General features: G+C 39.1%; 1 protein-coding gene across 4 annotated transcripts; it reads right to left on the bottom strand.

The window, feature by feature from the left end:
- Positions 1-207: 207 nt before the first annotated feature.
- On the bottom strand, positions 208-19,358 carry LOC143037865 (transmembrane protein 170A). Of its 4 annotated transcripts, none has more exons than XM_076206454.1 (4): positions 19,289-19,358; positions 18,424-18,537; positions 16,876-17,260; positions 208-3,231 (listed from the first exon to the last, which is right to left on the bottom strand). In XM_076206454.1, exons 3-4 carry the CDS (start codon positions 17,229-17,231, stop codon positions 3,225-3,227), a joined length of 363 nt encoding a protein of 120 aa, XP_076062569.1. In that variant the 5' UTR covers positions 17,232-17,260; positions 18,424-18,537; positions 19,289-19,358; the 3' UTR covers positions 208-3,224. The 4 variants fall into 4 exon arrangements, with proteins under 4 accessions (XP_076062569.1, XP_076062565.1, XP_076062567.1 ...); XM_076206450.1 differs by lacking the exon at positions 208-3,231 and adding an exon at positions 11,615-12,695; XM_076206452.1 differs by lacking the exon at positions 208-3,231 and adding an exon at positions 11,615-12,695 and having other exon boundaries at positions 18,424-18,540; positions 19,289-19,328.
- Positions 19,359-19,378: the final 20 nt, after the last annotated feature.

The raw sequence follows: 19,378 nt of genomic DNA, 5'->3' as shown, positions 1-19,378 counted from the left end.
TCACTAAGGTGGGTCATGTGGCAAGGCAGCAGTTAGCCATCCTATAGGAAGAGTAAAACCCCCTTTTGAAGCATGGAGTGATTGATGTAAGCCTAGTCTTCTCAACTGCGTTAATCTCTGTGTTTAATTTCAAACACTTGATAGGGCATTTCAAAGAGTGAGAGCTTTACACGTATTTTCACTCATCAAACAACAAAAAATAACAGATTCCATATAACTCTTTATTTCTTGACTGCACTCGACTACATAAAAATTAAAAACATTTAGTACAATGTCATTATACATATTTTGCACAAGTTCAACATCTCAATTACATTATTTCCAAGTCTATTTTTGAGATATTTTAAGGTTTTATGCATAAATTGCACTCAAATACAATGGACTGTAATCTGTTTTAAACAAAATGAAAAATTTATTTACCTGAGTTTTTGGGATTAAAATTCACCATAAAACCCCTTCACAATTTTTTCGTATGACAAAAGACTTCAAAAATATCTGAAATTTCTAAAAACATATTCTGACCAACAGGCATTTTCAAGGCAGAAATGAATGTCATAAATTTGTGCATTCAACAACCATCACAACACATATGACATGTCCTGGTGGAATGTAATATTTTTAGTGAAACAAATTATCAAGTAAATACACCTGAAAGACACAAATTAAATTTCTGCGAGTCTCGCACATAATTCTATGTAAGATACCTATCACAAAGATTTAATTTTTGTGCTCCCTTTTCTTCTTTGCCTTCACCAGATCACAGTTATAATTTACAACTCCACCTGTTGAAATGGCAAGGACAGATTAGCATTGATGAGAACTGATTAGAAATATAATTTTTTTGTTGGACGAATGTCAAGCTTGCAATATGAAGATAACAATGTCTGCATTTATCAGATTATTAATGGCCTTTTCTCTTTGAATTATTTGAAGTCCATTAGTCACAGTTGAAAAAATGCTTTTATTTCAGGATAGCCAAGATATCAAATCTTGTATGGGCCCTCACCAGAGTACCTGGCTTAAATGGTCTTGACACAATAAACTACTATAAAAACTATAGACCTCAATCAATACATCAAATATACAAGAGCATTCTACATACATGTTATGCAGCCAAGCACTCACTAAATACATATTCAGTATTTCTGCTGCAAGTCCTCACATCCAAATCAATTTCATCTTTAGAAACACATATGGCACCACTCACGTATTTCCTACAACTCATACTAACAAAGTCTAACCAACATACATCTCAAAACTTAAAAATCCAGGACTCTACAGCAGCTTTACTCAGCACCTCCATCAATGGACTTCAGCTCTCAAAATTCTTATATACTAACTGACTTTCTATCAACTTTAAATGCACAGATGATTGTGATACTTTCTGTGCTGGACCCAGTCAATGTAATACCTTACAAAGTAATGAGAAAAGAGCAGTGTACATAAGTTGCTCACTTCAATGGTGAGTGCTGAACACATGCATGAACTCCAAGGGTAAGTATTAAGCACAAAACACTCACTTCATGAGTGAGTGATACATAAATATCTCTCATTTGAAGAAAAAAAAGTTGATATACAGAAGTCACTAGCTGTAACAAGTCTGCAATAATCCGCATGAGTTAGTGACAAAGTGTCTCCACAAGATTTAGAGAATTGGAAAAATATAACTTATTACATGGGTTATGTAAAAGTTTTTTAAATATTCAGTAATATATTATTTCATATTACATATATAATATAAAATATCATATTTTTCATATTTAAAGTACAAGTAACATTGTATAGTTTTTCACTGTACACAAGCAATCAGTAAGACACTATTACTTGGATGATACCACAAGAAGAAACTCAAATGATGGACATCCAAGGTACGCAAGAGTGGTTTGCATAAACTACTCATAAAAAAGGCTTAAGTGGAATGCCTAAGCCATCCACTAAACAGATAAAAAGTCACTCAAACTAGAGTGGTATAAAAATGTCAGTCACTACGAGTAATGTACAATTGTCGGCCACTGTAGAATGGCTGTAACCAAAGATGTAATCAACTGGTTGTGTATGTCACCCAATACATTAAATATCTGTGAAAATAAGCCGTTCATTTGAGGTGTAGAGTGTATTCATTTTCAGATTGTCTGTCAATGCATTTAGGAATGGTGGAAAGCATTGAAAAAAACCTTATCTGATGGTTTATGTTGGCTATCTGTCGGAATGGTGGAAAGCATTGAAAAAAACCTTATCTGATGGTTTATGTTGGCTATCTGTAGAGAGTAGCAATAATTCTTATAAATTACTTCCTCAATGCTCCTATGTGATTTCAATTAGCTGAAGGAAAGCTACCTATGGTCATAATTATATGAGGCAATTGTTGTTTGAGGATGATCCCATGCTTGTGGTTGAGTCTAAGAATAGACTGAAGCAGTTGGTGGCAGTCTAGGAGGGTATGTGAGAGGTAAAAACTGGAAAAAGGTAAGATGAAGATGGTAGTAGATTAGAGGGAAGTTTAAAGGGTGAAAGGCTGGAGGAGCAGGTTTCAAATATTTGGGATCACATGTAGCCAGTAAATATCTAGGGAAATGAAAAGTGTTATGAGAAGTAGGTTACTGGAAATAAATACATAGAAAAGGTTGTATGAAAGAGTGACTGTACCCACAGTGATGAATGGAGACAAGACTTGAAATGAGAAGGAAAGGTAAAGACCGAATGTTTTGGAGATTAATTGTTAGAGAAATATAACAGGTGTGACATAATAGAGTGAGAAAGGTGGTGGTGATGCAGAAAATGGGGTGGCAGGAGAGCTGCTGGATAGGGTAGTTGGTTTGAGCATTTGAAAAAAAAAAAAAAAAAAAAAGGAAATCTAGCAGAGGATGTGGAAATTATAGGTGGATGGAATGAGTTTAAGAGCATATGCAAGAATGAAAAGGGCGAATGGGGTGAAAGAGACTTCAGATGTAAGCAGAATGTCTGCCAAGCAGGTAAGAGAGAGTGCAAAAAGATAAGAGTAATTGGAGGGAGATTGTGAATGGAAGAAGGGATGTTTTTCACACCTGCTTCATAATTTACTGTATGCTGGTGTTGCATTCACTTAGTTGTGGGTTCAAATCCTCCACTTCTCTCTGATTCCCAGCAGTGACTGTTACCTGCCCCAGCAATCCAAGTACAAAGGGCAAAAGTAATGGCTTCTGCCATAACTATGCTCCCCCTGGTGTACTGTAGGTTCATCACCTTCATAATCTGAGTGGATGAGAAAGGTGGGGGGTCACAGTACAGTGAAGTAGTGAGGATAAACCAGCTCCGACTGTTTGGTCCTCATGTCGAAGAGTTGTGCTTCTTTATCTTGCTTTTGACCTGAGCAGAATGGTCAAAGACAGAGCAACCCTTCATCCCCCAAGACATTGAGATGGGAAAGATGGTTGAATGGGTTTCATTTGTTCATGATGAGTGTGTACTCAGACCTGGCCAACCCCCCTTAAAGGAGGGTATGGCCTTGGGTTTGGTGCACACACTATTTCTTTATATACCAAGGGCCTCTTCATCATTATAAGAAAGGTAGCCAATCAAAGCATGCACCCACTCTCATCCACTACCCATAGTTTCCCATTATGGGCATTGCTCCATAGCAGTGTACCTGGTTCAAGTCCAACAACGAGTAAAATAATCTGGTCCGATTAATTAGGTATATGCACATTCACACACATATACATATACAATGAGAACATACTGGCTTATCAATTCTTGGTACATGTTTCATAATTTAAGTGTATTTAGATCTTCATTCAACCATAACCCAAGAAATATTTAACTGACAACGTTGATTTAATGAATTGCAATATACCAAAAGGACCTTTAAATTTGAATAAAAATAAGATTAAGATAATGGTATAATTTGTTATTAAAACTCAAACCTTCATGCAATTTTTTCATCATAAAATTTAAAACCTACTTTCAAGACACTATGTGAATTCAGTAGAAATTAACTATACAGACTTAAATACACAGAACCCTAATAAAATCAAAATATACCTTCAATAGGATATTTATGAAAAAGAGCATCTTAAAACAAACCAACACTAAAAATCAAATCAGTGTAAAAAGGCATTAGCCACCACCTCTCAAAAACAGTAAATAGGTAATTTCATTAGGAGACTGACCCTACATTAAAAAAAAAAAAAAAAAAAAAAAAAAAAGGGGGGGAAGAAATTTATCCTGCTATTACATGCAAGTTAGCCCCCCTCAAATCTATCAACTCCACCTCTTTTTGATCTACATCTATTCAACACATCCGACAATACATGAGACATAAATTCACATACATAAAGATTACTTCATCCCTGCATCCATTACCCAATATGACTGATTTTTACATAAGTGTGTGTATGTGTATATATTACATATATGTACATATACAATTTCAACCTGTACTGATATATATTTTTTTCTACAACTTTATAACAATAATAAATGTTATCTCAAGTTTTGGAGACTGAAATCCTGTTGTGGCTGGATGGCTGACAACAGTCTTTGGGGGCCCTCCCATAGATCTCTTTGGGAAGAATCTCCTTATGTGAGAAAGTGGAGGAACTACAGCTGTGGCTAATAGGGCCCTGTTCAGAGATCGAGTGTCTAATGGAGGCGAAGGGACTAACGGGTTCTAAAGAGGGGCAGCGGGGAGATTATTTTTCCCACCATTTTGATGGAGTACCACTAACAGGTACTCATCTCTTGTCCCTCCACAAGCTTTTATCTACATAATGTTTAGTCCTTCTGAGGCATGTATTTCCAAAAAACCGATCTGAAATTCTATTTTCTTGAATAAGCACCCCTTCATATCTTGTCTTCTATGTAACCTTTTTCACAACTCGGCTTGTGGGGCCCTAATTTCCTTTTCTTCTATATTCAAAATCTATAAAACTAATACATAATTGACTCTAAGTTAAACTTTCTCATAATCTAGATTGTTCAAATATTTTCGTCCACATTCCATATTCATTACCTGTCCCTGGTTGCTTCTGTATGACCCCACTACAGTATCCTTATCTCCCAAACTCAACTTGTACTTGCCAATCTTTTTCCCTTGTCATCCTCATCCTTCTATCACTTTGTCTCCCCTTCCCTTGCATTGTAAGTAAAAAAAATAATGTTATTCCCAGGAAACCAATGGTGGGGTTCAGCCAGTTCTTACTGGTTCATATGAACCTATTCTTTGAATTTCATGACCTCCATGAACCAGTAATTAAAAATTGTCTTATACAGGCTATATTATGCCAACCTGGCTTGCTATTAGTGAGAGAACCTGTTAATATTTTTTTCAATCCCACCACTGCACAAAACCCTTCATAAATCCATACCTTATGTCTATATAACATCTCTCCTCAATATAATCACCCAAGCACCTTCTCTTTCCTAAAATAACTACTTTTTACCACATTCTCACCCTTCTCTGATAACCTCACCCTAAACTCGCCCATCTCTATTCACAGTACAGTATCAAATCCCTTTCTGTCTTTGGTCAGCCTTTGTCATCCACCTGTCACGTCTTGTACAGAATCTCCTGTCAATTAGCTTTCAAAATCTGCTACCTTCTTCACTCCACACTTACTTCACATAGTCCCATTACCTGAGCTGGGTGCTTTGCTTGTTGTGTTCTGCTTTAGTTTGGCCTTGGTTAGTGCTCCCAAACTATTAAAGCTTAAGAGACATGTTCATACTGAAATAAAAGTCTGGTAGGCCACATACAATACATACATACATATACCAAGGCTTTTTCCCCCTTACAGGGGAGGTAGCCAAAAAGGAAAAGGCATAAAATCATTCCCACCTATTCCATCCCTGAATACACTCCACACCCCTCCACCGTCCCTTTCATCTTAGCACCTCCTGGATGACAGATCATCCTTGCACCTTGTCCACTGCCCTGGGCCAGAAGCAGTGCCGCAAGACACAGCACATCTACAGCAAGGTCGCTTCATTAAATCGGCGACCCCCCCTCTCCGTCATACAATACCAAAGAAAAATTTCATAGGCCACATCCAAAAGGTAGGCCACATACTATACCGGCACCTATATTGCTTTAATAGTTTGGAAGCGCTACAGAAGAACGCACCTAGGAACACATCCAGCTCTGCCCGCCCATTACACTACTCTTCTAAAATCCCTTACAGTGGGGTTTTTATGTACAAATATGATCAGTTCTAGAGTTCTGTTAGTTGACTGAATTGTTCATTATGTTAGTAAACAAAGGGTAATCTATTCCAAGTTCCACCTATATCCCCATAAAAACATATAAAAATGGAAATATACAAATTAAATATAGAAATACATAATATATATATATAAACAAAGAACATGTATATATAAATACAGAAAACAAGTACAATGTGGCATATGAGTTGGTTGGAGAAGCTCCTAACCACTTACATGCATGAACTGCCTCCTCATAATTCACTGTTTACATTTCAGCTTCCTTTCCTATGTAATTCTCTCTTCAGTTAAAAAAACGTTCAATATTCAATTTGTTCTTAAATGCAGATCCTACTTTATCTAAATACTACTGTCTTCCCTACTATGTCAAAGGAACCAAAAGATCTTTTGTGTTCATTCTGTTTCACGATAACCGTTGTTGTCTTGGGTGTCAATAACTGGAGGGCCACAGCTCCAAAGTGGCTTGAAATGATCCTCAGGACCTCCCATAAATCGTTCTAGGAAAAAATCTTGGATAGTTGTCTATTGTATTAGTGTGGAACAGTTCCTATATCATCAGCTTGTAACAGCTGATGATATAGGATTGTATTATGAGGAAATACAAGAAATCTTGAGCCTAATTCATTGGTCAAGTGTCAGCCCCTTGGGGATCTCCAGATAGGGGTGTGGGTGTTGATGGGCACTGATGACATCTGACAATGAGGTTCTTCTGATGTCCGTTTCAGAAGACTTCCATCTGCAGGTACTTGTCGTTGGTCCCTGCACTCTTCTTAATATGCAGACTTGAAGAAAATGAATAAATAAATGGATGACTTCCTGCTTGCATTGACGTAGAAGTATTACGAGAAAAATAAAATATATAAAAGCTACTCATTCTTCAGCCATAATTACATTTGCACAAACAACATTATTTCCAAATGTACTTTTTGTTTCCAAATGACATGCTGTTACCTGTAGAGCAATGCAGACAGTCACAGAAAAAGAACATCATCACTTCTTCCACTCTCATAAGACTTATCCTTTACATTCCTCCTCTGATCCTATGAAAATTGTATTTTTTTTTTCTTTAGTAATACTGTCAGCTCAGTCCTGTTGCACCACACTCAAAGAACATGTTGACTTAATCAAAACACTTCGTTGATTCAGTCAGTCAGTCACTCATTAACATTTTCAGTGACCCCAAGTGATTGCGGCTTCATTCAACCACTTTTTCCTTGGTCTATCCCAGTGGTCGGCAACCTACAGCCCTTCCAGGCCTCTTGTGTGGCATCAGAAGCTTCTAACAATATAATTACTCTACCAAAATGAAGATGTTATATACTGTAAATTTGTAAAAGATTCCAGGCTACCTCCCGTGTAAGGGGGAAAAAAGCCTTTGGTATGTATATATATACCAAAGGTGAAGGTGGAGGTGAAGGTGGTGAAGGTGGAGGAGAAATAAGGAAGGATGAGGTGAAGGCAGTTGTAAAGATGATGAAAGCAGGTAAGGCACCTGGTCTGGATGGATGCCATGCAGAATGTCTGAAAAAGGGAGGTTCAGTGATGGTGGACTGGTTGGTGAGGTTATTCAATGTTTGCTGGAGATAGGGTAGAGTACCGGAGGACTGGGAGAAGTGCCTGTATAGTTCCTCTTTACAAGGGAAAAGGGGACAAGTGTGAATGTAGTAGTTTCAGAGGGATTAGCCTGTTAAGTGTAGTAGGGAAGGCTTATGGGAGGTCTTAATTGAGAGGATTAGGAGAGGAACAGAAGGAGTAATTGGTGAGGAAACAGTGTGGATTTAGGACAGGTAGAGGTTGTGTAGATCAGATCTTTGTGGTAAGACAGATATGTGAGAAAGCTATAGGAAAGGGGAAAGGATGTTTTTTGGGCTTTTTATGGATCTGGAAAAGGCTTATGATAGGGTAGACAGAAAGGCACTGTGGGAGGTTATGCAGATTTATGGGATAGGAGGAAAAGCTTCTGGGAGCTGTCAAGAGTTTTTTATGAGAGTAGTAGAGCTTGTGTCAGGATTAGAAATGGAGGAGAGTGAGTGGTTTGAGGTAAAGGTGGGACTTCGTCAAGGATGCGTTATGTCGCCCTGGCTGTTCAACTTATACATGGATGGGTGGTGCGAGAGGTGAATGCTAGGGTAGTGGGTCAGGGAATGGAGATGGTTTTAAAGATAATGGAAGAAAAGTGGGAGGTGAGCCAGCTGTTGTTTGCGGACGACACTGCGCTTGTGGCAGGGTCGGAGGAGGGGATTGAGGAAGCTGGTGGCAGAGTTTGGGAGAGTATGTGATAGAAGAAAGCTAAAGATAAATGTAGGTAAAAGTAAGGTGATGAGATGTACAAGGGGTGAAGGTGGCAGTAGACTGGAAGTGAACATTAAGGGAGAGCGACTGGAGGAAGTGGATAGTTTTAGATACTTGGGTGCAAGTGTAGCAGGAAAAGGTGGAGTGAAGGTGGAGGTAGAATGTAGATTGAGAGAAGCGAGTAAATGCCTTGGTGGATTAAAGAGTGTAATGAGGAATAGACATTTTGGGAATGGATGCTAAGAGGAGACTGTATGAAGGAGTGATTGTGCCAACAGCACTGTGTGGGGCAGAAACGTGAAACATAAGAGAAGAAGAGAGAAGGAGTTTGAATGTGGTTTGAGATGAGGTGTCTGAGAAGTATGGTGGGGGTTACTAGGCTGGATAGAGTGAGAAATGAGGAGGTGAGGAGGAGAACAGGGGTGAAAAAGGATTTGGGAGATAGGGTTGATGAAAGAATATTAGGATGGTTTGGACACATGGAAAGAATGAGTGAAGAAAGACTAGTAAAAGAGGTATGGAAGGCAGATGTGGAGGGAGTGAACATGAGGGGATGTCCTAGGATGAGGTGGATGGATGGGGTGAAGGGGGCTTTGGGGAAGAGGGGAATGTCTGTTGAGGAAGGAAGGGAGAGGACAGAAGACAGAGGTGAGTGGAGAATGGTTGTATATGGATGATGTTGTGATTGCATGAGGAGGAATGGGCAGGGGGGTGGGGGGTGGGGTAGTATGTGTGAGTAAATTTTGACGCAGCCCGAAGGGATTTTCTCCCCGTCCTCTCCTTATATGCAAGGGGGGACGGAGAGGGGGGGTCGCCGATTAAATGAAGCGGCCTTGCTGTGGATGTGCTGTGTCTTGCGACACTGCTTCTGACCCAGGGCGGTGGGCAGGGGGCTGGGATGACCCGTCATCCAGGAGGTGCTCAGATGAGAGGGAGGTGTGGGAGGGGTGTGGAGTGTATTTAGGGATGAAATGGGTGGGAGTGTTTTTATGCCTTTCCCTTTTTGGCTACCTCCCTTGTAAGGGGGAAAAAGCCTTGGTATATGTATGTATTATATACATTTATTCAACTTCAAAAAGATCTGTAGCCATCAATTATAATGATTTGTAGAAATGTCTCTCCTTATTTGAACTTATTTTTTTTTTGTATTACAGCTCTGACAGCACAACATTTTCATCAAACTTTAAAAAGATGGCTTTTCTAGCTAAAAAGTGTTGCCAACCACTGGTCTATCCCTTCCTGTCAGTCCTGGCTTCACTGATCTATGAATATACCAACTTTCATTCTCAAAACAGTCAAAGAACCCCATTTCTACCCTGCATGGTTAATACAGTACATCCAAATATATGAAAATTTAAAACTCTTCACAATTTTTTTCTTCAAATTATAGGAAGAGATCAGCCAGCTGTTTCCCTTGCCACAATGTATTTACTTAAACATGTTTATGAAAATACAGTTTACAGAAATAAAGTTATTCTCACAGTATCTAACCTCTCAACTTCTTCAGTTGAGTCTTACGTTTTTTACTCGATGACACCCATAATTCTCTTTGACACGTTTTTTATGCCTTGGATGGATTTCAAGTGTAAATGCAGGTTTCCTAATTTGCGAGGTGGATAGTATTCATTATGAATACAGTCGACCTCTACTGGTCTGGAATCCATTCTATAGACGATAACACTTTTCATTTTCGTCTACCAGTGCCAAATCTATCTCGTTCATCTTTGTAGCATCACCTCAGTAGTGAAGGGTTTAAATAAGTGTCAAAAAGCTCCTGAGGTTTGGAGCTAGTAAGAGTATGGAGGGAATGGGAAGTCAGCCAATTAGTGTTTATGGACAACACTGTGCTCATAGCTTAGTCGAAGAATAGACTGAAGCAGTTGGTGATGGAGTTTGGGAGGATATAAGAGAGGAAGTTGAAAATAAATGTGGGCAAAAGTAGTGATGAGATGTATAGAGTAAGGGTGATTGTTGGTTGGAGATTTTGAAGAGCAGGAGACAAGAGGAGGTAGGGAGAATCATGCATTGGAGGTCGCATGCAGTGTGAATGTATGAGTGGGGGGTGGAGGTGAATTATAGAATAAGGGAAGCAAAAAAAAAAAAAAATCTAGGAAGAATTAAGTGTTACGAGAAATATGATTTGGGGACAAACACAAGGGAGTAATTAAGCCCATGACAATTTAAGGAGGAGAGATTTTGAATTCAAAGGAGGCAACAGAAAGACTTGAAACATGTCTCTGATGAAGTGTCTTACGAAATATGGTGGGGGTTGTGGGAATGGATAGAGAGAAAAATGTGAAGATGGGGCAGAGAGTATGTTGGCACATAGGGTTGATCAAAGATTGCCAAGATGGTTTGGGCACGAAAAAAAAAAAAAAAAAAAAAAAAAAGGGAGTGGAAAGTAGAGGTGGTTCAAGAGAACTTTTGGAGGGAAGACCAAGAATGAGACAGATTGACAGGGTAAAGGGAGCTCTGGAGGCAAGAAAGAGGGAAAGCAAAAGATAGCCGTGACAGGAAAATGGTCGTAAATGGACAAGAAAATAACATGGCTGAGGAGATATCTTCTTGTCTACTCTATCAAGTTCTCAAGTGGGTGAAGGAGGGATTATCAAGTAATAAAGCGATGGAGGTAAACCAACTCCACCTGTCGGGCTCTGCTGTAGAGATGCTATCTTCTGCTGCATTGCTTCTGACCACAGCAGTGCAGTTAGAGGATAGGAATGATTCTTCCCATGAGGAGCTATGATGAGAGAGAGACAAATGTAGTTCTGGATGGGTGTGAGAAAGGTGTAAGGTGGGTGTATGCTTTAATCCCATCATAAGAGGGGGAAAAGATATTTTTGTAAATGTGTGTGTGTGTGCATTTCCCCTTTTAAAAATACATACATACGTACATACATATAATATATATATATATATATATATATATATATGATTTAGTAGCACGGAATTTAACAAACCATGACCTTGGTTGAACTTTGCCGGTGGCAGGGTTCGAACTGCCACCATCTCAATCTTTGTCACAAGTAATGATGTTTTATATATATATATATATATATATATATATATATATATATATATATATATATATATATATATATATATATATATTTCAAAGGGTGAATTTTCACTTTTTCTTTTTTATAGTAAATTTCAAGATATGAAAAGGGACTACCCAATTGTCCAAGAAGCAGGATAATATGAGAATAACCTCAATCATGTAAACAGCACAAGTAAGTTGGTACAAACAAAAAACATAAGCGAACACACATACACACGTGCATGCATAAATCCATACATACGTGAGTATTCGTAATTGCAATCCATTGCCTGGAACCATGTATTCTGGAAAATGGACACCTATTTGACAGCAAACAAATGAGGTCTGCATAGCTACAGTGTTGTTTCTTGTGATATGAGAATACAAAGGATTGAACATAAGGCTGAAACTGTTTCAGAATGCCACAAAGGCAGATGACCATTCCTATCACAATTTCATACAAAATCACAGAAATATTAGAATGGAACATAATCATATATATATAAATCAACCTATACAATACATAACAGGTGTACAAATTAATGCCAGGATGACATTCAACCCAAATACAGACCATATTTATAGCCGAGAAGACATGAGACTGGGTGGGGGGTGATTAAAAAACAAAACCACAACTGTACACGTTATACCATTCTTACTGCACCATCAGCTACTTAACTCATATTTAAATACAAATGCAAAGACAAAAGGATCTAAAAATAAATAAATATCTTACCATCTTAACTACATATAAAAAAAACAATTGCATTGGACATTATTTATATATGTACATTTTCTCTTGATCCTTACAGGTACAATGTATATTACCTCCAATACAAATCCTTAAATTAAGTCTAATTAGTACATCATTTATAGATTCTTCGAGAACAGTCTATTATTATATTTGGTAGCAGGAAAAAAGAGAGCAAACAGATATTCTCTGCAATGGAATACACATTTTGCACCTCTTCAAAGAGTTGGCAGCAATCTAGTCAATGCAAAGAACACCAGTAGAATCGTTTGAGTAATTCCACATATGACCAGATAAATGTCGATGGGTTTAATATCTGCTTGTGTTATGACAAAGGCTATTGTGGCACTGGTGATTGAGCACATGAGGAAAGAAGAGAACACCCCTAAGAACATGAGGCATGCTGAAAAGAACCTGCAAAGAGAAGTGTCAATTACTACTACAGCAGTGCCAATCACGCCTCAAATGTTAGTTAAAATAACAATGTCACAATCATTAACAACTACAAAGATTTGAAACACATTTGGAGGAGAAGGAAGCATCTACAGGGAGAGTAATGGCAGAGCCAAGTGATACTGATTTCTGTTCATTATAGATTGATCTTGTAGTAGTAAGAGTTAGTAGTAAGTAGTAATGGGTTATGAGAATGGTTGTGTTAATATTTTGACACAGCCTAAAGAGATTTCTCCCTGTCTGCTCTTTTTCTGAAATCAGGGGATGGAGGAAGGGGGGTCACCTATTAAGTGAAGTGACCTTGCTGTGTCTTGCTGCATTGCTTTTGACCCAGGGGAGTGGGTGGGATACACAGGATGACCTGTCATCCATGAGGAGCTAAGATGGGAGGGAGGAATGTGGTGGGAATGAAATGGGTGAGAGTGGGTATATGCCTTTTGACTTGGCTACCTCCCTGGTATGGGGAATAAAGGCCTTGGTATATACATACATATACCAAGGCTTTTTCCCCCTTACAAGGGAGGTAGCCAAAAAGAAAAAGGCATAAAATCATTCCCACTCATTCCATCCCTAAATACACTCCACTCCCCTCCACCCTCCCTTCCATCTTAGCACCTCCTGGATGACGGGTCATCCCTGCACCTTGTCCACTGCCCTTGGTATATAGATAGTAAATTAATCTTTCATAAAACCATTGAACTGACAATACTAGGAAGAATGTGTGGATTTGCTAGTGAAGTTCTTTAATGTGAACAGTAAATACAAATTAGCAGCAAAAAACACTCAAGCATATTTGTAAAAAATGGAACAATGGCTCAAAAATAACAGAATAGAAGCTGCACCCCAGACATTAACAGTAACATTGATCTCTCTCTCTCTCTCTCTCTCTCTCTCTCTCAAAAAAAAAAAAAAAAAAAAAAAAAAAAAAAAAAAAAAAAAAAAGTGAGACTTTGGTAGCCAAACCCTTCCATCGGAAAGGAACCCAAAAATTCTGGGTCTACCACACATCAAGGACCTGACAATAAAAATCAACAAGAAAATAAATCTGAGTAAAAGCAGCAACGACTGCAACAACACTATAGGAGAGAGGCCAAACGCAGAGTGTGGGATCCAATATATTTGGCGAAACGTCAAATATATTGGATCCCATACTCTGCGTTTGGCCTCTCTACTACAGTAAAGAAAACAAATCTACTGAAAACTTTGGGAAACAAAAATACTCTAATACCTATCTATAAATGTTCACAAGAATCACCCTAGAATATGCCTCCACAGCATGGTTGTCAACAATCAGCAAATTGAATATAAATAAACAATGCTTGCTGGATGAGTGGGTGAGGGCATCATTACTTCCAGCAAAGGTCGAGGGGATGGTGGTTTGAATCCTGCCACCGGCAAAGTTGAACCCAGGGTATGGTTCATTAAATTCCAAGCTATAAAGTTCTCTGTGTTATTTACCTTGACTTTAGCAAAGCGTTCGACAAAGTGCCACACCAGAGCCTACTAAATAAAATCAAAGCCCATGGCATAGGAGGAAAAGTGTTAGAATGGATTAGAGCTTGGATTAGTAACAGAAAGCAACGGGTTACCATAAATGGAATAAAATCTAGGTGGGGCAATGTTACTAGCGGGGTTCCCCAGGGCTCGGTTTTGGGTCCCTTGTTGTTCATTATGTATATAAACGACTTAGACGAAGGATTAAATAGTGATGTTAGTAAGTTTGCGGACGACACTAAAATAGGACGCCTAATTAGGTCAGGAGACGACGCCCAGATTCTGCAGGATGACCTTAATAAGCTGTTAACATGGTCGGTGAAGTGGCAAATGAACTTCAATATCTCTAAGTGTAGCGTGTTAAACGTAGGGCTACACAACCCCGAAAATAGATACAACTTAGATAACACGTCTTTAGAAAAATCTGAGTGCGAGAGGGACTTGGGAGTTCTGGTGAGTCCGGACCTTAAAACCAGGAAGCAGTGTATTAGCGCCAGAAATAAAGCTAACAGAGCATTAGGCTTTATTGCTAGGACGGTAACGAATAGAAGTGCAGAGGTAATTATTAAACTCTACCTAGCGATAGTTAGACCCATCCTTGACTATGCGGTACAGTTTTGGTCTCCGTCCTACAGAATGGACGTAAATTCATTAGAATCAGTACAGAGAAGAATGACCAAAATGATACAAGGACTCGGAAATTTGCCTTACGAAGAGAGGCTTAGGCACCTAAACTTACACTCTCTGGAAAGACGCAGAGTGCGGGGTGATCTAATAGAAGTGTTCAAGTGGATCAAAGGCTATAACAAGGGTGATGCAAACAAGGTCATCATAATAAAACAACAGGGCAGGACTCGCAGTAATGGGTATAAACTGGACAAATTTAGATTTAAGAAGGAAATAGGCAAGAATTGGTTTACTAATAGGGTGGTCGATGAATGGAATAAACTTAGTAACCATGTAGTAAGCGCTGAAACTATCAGTTGTTTTAAAAAACGATTAGACAACTTTATGGATGGGGATGACAGGTGGTGATGGATACGGAGCTGCCTAGTGTAGGCCTTATGGTCTTTTGCAGTCTCCTTTATTTCTTATGTTCTTATGTTCACTGTCCTAGCCTTTCAATAGGGGGAAGTTCGTGATGTTAAACCATATCACAAATAATGCCTCTGACCTAGGGCAGTGGACAAGGTGCAGGGATGACCCGTCATCCAGGAGGTGCTAAGATGGGAGAGAGGGTGGAGGGGAGTGGAGTGTATTTAGGGATGGAATGGGTGGGAATTATTTTATGCCTTTTTCTTTTTGGCTACCTCCCTTGTAAAGGGAAAAAGCCTTGGTATATGTATGTACAAACAATGCAGAATGGAGCACTAAAAGTAATAACACAATGCACCAAAAATACCCCTATAGGACACCTATGTTCAGAAATAAAAATTCCTACCAATAGAGCATCACATGAAATGACAGGAACACAATTCTATGCCAGAACCCCGAACAACACGTATCCTTCACACTGCATCTCAAAAGCACCACCATCAGAATGCAACAAAAAAAAACTACACCAACATCATACTACTCAAACATACACAACAACCTACCACTCAAACCACACAAAACATCCACACAGAAATATATTCACACCCAGAGAACTTAACAAACCACCCCCATTCATCCCACTCCCACATGCCTAGACTTCTTGTAGGATGAACACACAGAGAGCAGGATCCCTAGTCCCATCACTCCATCCCACTTTGTCTCCTTTTACAACTCACATGGCAATCATGGCGGCAGAATTCATCCCACCCACCTACTACAAGAGATAACAAGAATCAAAGAAGAGGTGAAGGACAGTTTCAAGGGAACAACAAGGGAGAGCTAGTTACGGTACAAACATTGCATCCCTCTATAAGTAAAGATTTTACTCTAACCTAGATAAATGATATATGGCTCCAGTCTGTACGGAAACCCCAAACCCTAAAGCATTGATAGCATGCTACTGTGCAATAAATACTGCACAATAACATGCAATAATTACCCCCGTATGAGGTCTATGACACATGGTAAAGAATAGGTTCATAGGGGTAGCAGAAAATTGGGACAACGATAGTTAAAAAGTATGTCATCATTCCTTTATGATTAGAGATTTAACAATACACACAATACCATACATGTAAATATTTACATTTTATAATTCAATACTTTGCTTTATCTAAACTGAGTTTGTTATACATTTTTGTAAAACAGCCATTGGTGGCTTTTGGATATGGGAATGCTAACTGATGAGTTAGATTAAAATGATAAGTAATATTATACGAGGGGACGGAGAGGGGGGGTCGCTGAATTTATGAAGCGGCCTTGCTGTGGATGTGCTGTGTCTTGCGACACTGCTTCTGACCCAGGGCAGTGGACAGGATGCAGGGATGACCCGTCATCCAGGAGGTGCCAAGATAGGAGGGAGGGAGGGGAGTGGAATATATGGGAAATGAAATGGGTGGGAGTGATTTCTATGCCTTTTTCTTTTTGGCTATTCCCCCTGTAAGGGGGAAAAAGCCTTTGGTACATGTATGTAATATTACACATTGAACTCATACCCCACTAAAGAGATAATGTTATGCCAGTTACAAATAGTCCGGTCCCTTGCACTGACCTTCCATACTTGTGCTTCCGGAGTGTAAAAAATGCTGTGACTGCAGCCATAAGATGAATGAGTACTGCCGAGAAGAAACTCCATTTGAAGATTTCCTGCCACACTCCCGAAAAGGTTTCTAGTTTCTCCCTATTTTCTTCGTCTATTTCAGGGTCCATGGCAGGAACCTCAATGCTAAAATCCACCACTGCCTCGACACCCCAGGCACCGAGGGGCATCAGCAGGGGAAGACTCGTCAGGAGAAGGGCCATGATCTGGTGGTCTCCACTTGTCGTGGCCATGCTACCCCCTAATGAAGGTCCTGCCTTGCTTCTTGCTGAGGCCCATCTCCACAGTGACTGTCCCACCTCTTGCATTTTAGAGAGAAATTGCACCACACAACATTCTGAAAATAAAGTCCACCTTTATTCATTAATGTACACACATACATTTACCAAAAGGTCTTTCCCCCCTTACAAGGAAGGTGGGGAGTCAAGGTATGCATCCAACCTTCACTTATCCTACATCTGTTTTATTTCCCTGTTACCTAAGCTCCTTGTGAATGAAAGGCCATCTGTTCCCCCCATCTACTGCCCAGGTCAGAAGCAATGGAGCAAGACACGGTACCTCCACAGCAGAACCCAACAGCTGAAGCTGGTTTACCCCCACATGGCAACCCTCCCACATCATCCATTTACAAGTAAAACATAAGACAAGGTAAAATCCCTTTAGGTCACATTAATTTATCATCCATTCATAACCACTCTTTACTCTCACCTATCTCTTCCCCTCTCTTTGCCTACCTCGCCTTGCATTTTGCTCCTATTCTTATTGTATTTCCCATACATTTCCCTACCTTGCAACCAATCCTCATTTTTCTTCCATCACCACTTTCACTTCTTCATCCCAACATTCATCATCTCCTGTTCTTTCACATCCTCCTTATCCTACAAACATTCTTTGCACATTTTATCACTTCCTCTATGAAACATGCACATTCTCCTTTATTCCAGTTTCTCCTTTACTCCTCACCACCCTTCGACATTTCTCAGTTTCTCCTATTCTCTTTATCATTATTTAATCTGTTTACTCTCAGCATTTATCTACCTCCTTCCCTTTTCCTCCATTCTTAATTTTCCTTCTATCATAAAATGATCAAACCCCCACTCTCTCCTATGAAATCACGAACCACAAAAACTTTTCCAATTCGCCCTTTGGGTTCCACTACATGGTCCATCAATTCTGCCTCAGCCACCCTCCCCTCCACCACCCTTTCACATGTATACTTATACTTAGCTCTCTTTTTAAACAGTGTGTTCACTATCATCAATTCCCTTTCTAAACACATCTCTTAGTAATTAATTAAAAATCATATTAAATGAAAAAAATACATATATATAATGTAGCATGCACTGACTTTATCCTTTAACTTCTACTTATAATTCAAACATTTATTCTTGCTGGTGCTAAGCAAATCATCTCAAAACTTACTACTTCCAACATATACTGCCAATAATGACAATAGTACCTTTCAAACCTTCCCCCTTTTCAGAAAGTGGAGATACTTACATGCTAGCAATTTGGTAAACAGAGAGAATGTCAGGTCACTACAATGATGTGTTTTGCCAGAAACTGATGCACAGACAGCAAGCCTTCTGATCTGCATAGAGATGATGGGCAAATCTGCTGGAAGAAAATGGACAGTGAGCTTCAACTGAAAAACAGAACATACCTAAAGCCAAATATTAACCACTTCGGTATGATGGTGCCTATGTAGGCGTCATGAGGCATGAGTGGGTACACGAGGATGCCAGCGACGGCATCTTGATTATATTTTTTGTAGTTGTACACAAGTTACCCCCAGATTCTGTAAACTGGTTTGATCACGTTTCTGTATTTATTATTACTCATACTACAATAATACTTGGACCTGATGTCTGGGAGGTTATTTGGAGTAGGAAGTTTGGGGTCAGTCTTCAAGTGCTTCTTTTGTGATTGGATAATTTATATGTTTTTTTTTTTGTGGTACAGCAGGTATGTAGTTAATATCTTCAAAATAACATTCTGTTGTTGTGTAAGAATTATCAACACAATAAAAAGAAAAGCTATAAATGGTCACAAATACATGAAACGAACATCACACCATACATGACATCACCTCATTTGACGCGATGAAAAACGCAAGTGTCCATCCATACATAGGGATAGGGGTGTAGTCTTGCAACACTACATCTCAAGTTCACTGACTGACTGCCCCTATTACATTTGTAGTACTGAGTAAGTCAATGGGCGTCTTTGGTACAATATGTTTCTCGACTATGAAGACTATATTTATTCTTATGCATAAACAAATATAAGATAAATTCCTACCCTGTTCTGTCTCCTCATAACACTACCCTTCGTTACGTATGAAGTTAAAAATAATAAACAATACCTTACACTGTCGTTGCCCAGCTGGTTGGTGTTTGGGTTACTGTGTCCCACACAAGCTTAAACATTATATTGAAAACTACATATAGGTAAA

This window comes from Oratosquilla oratoria, chromosome 23 (genome assembly GCF_046742065.1).
Source record: "Oratosquilla oratoria isolate Oo_2021 chromosome 23, ASM4674206v1, whole genome shotgun sequence".
NCBI classification, from domain to species: domain Eukaryota; kingdom Metazoa; phylum Arthropoda; class Malacostraca; order Stomatopoda; family Squillidae; genus Oratosquilla; species Oratosquilla oratoria.
This window is presented reverse-complemented; position numbering and strand designations above follow the sequence as displayed.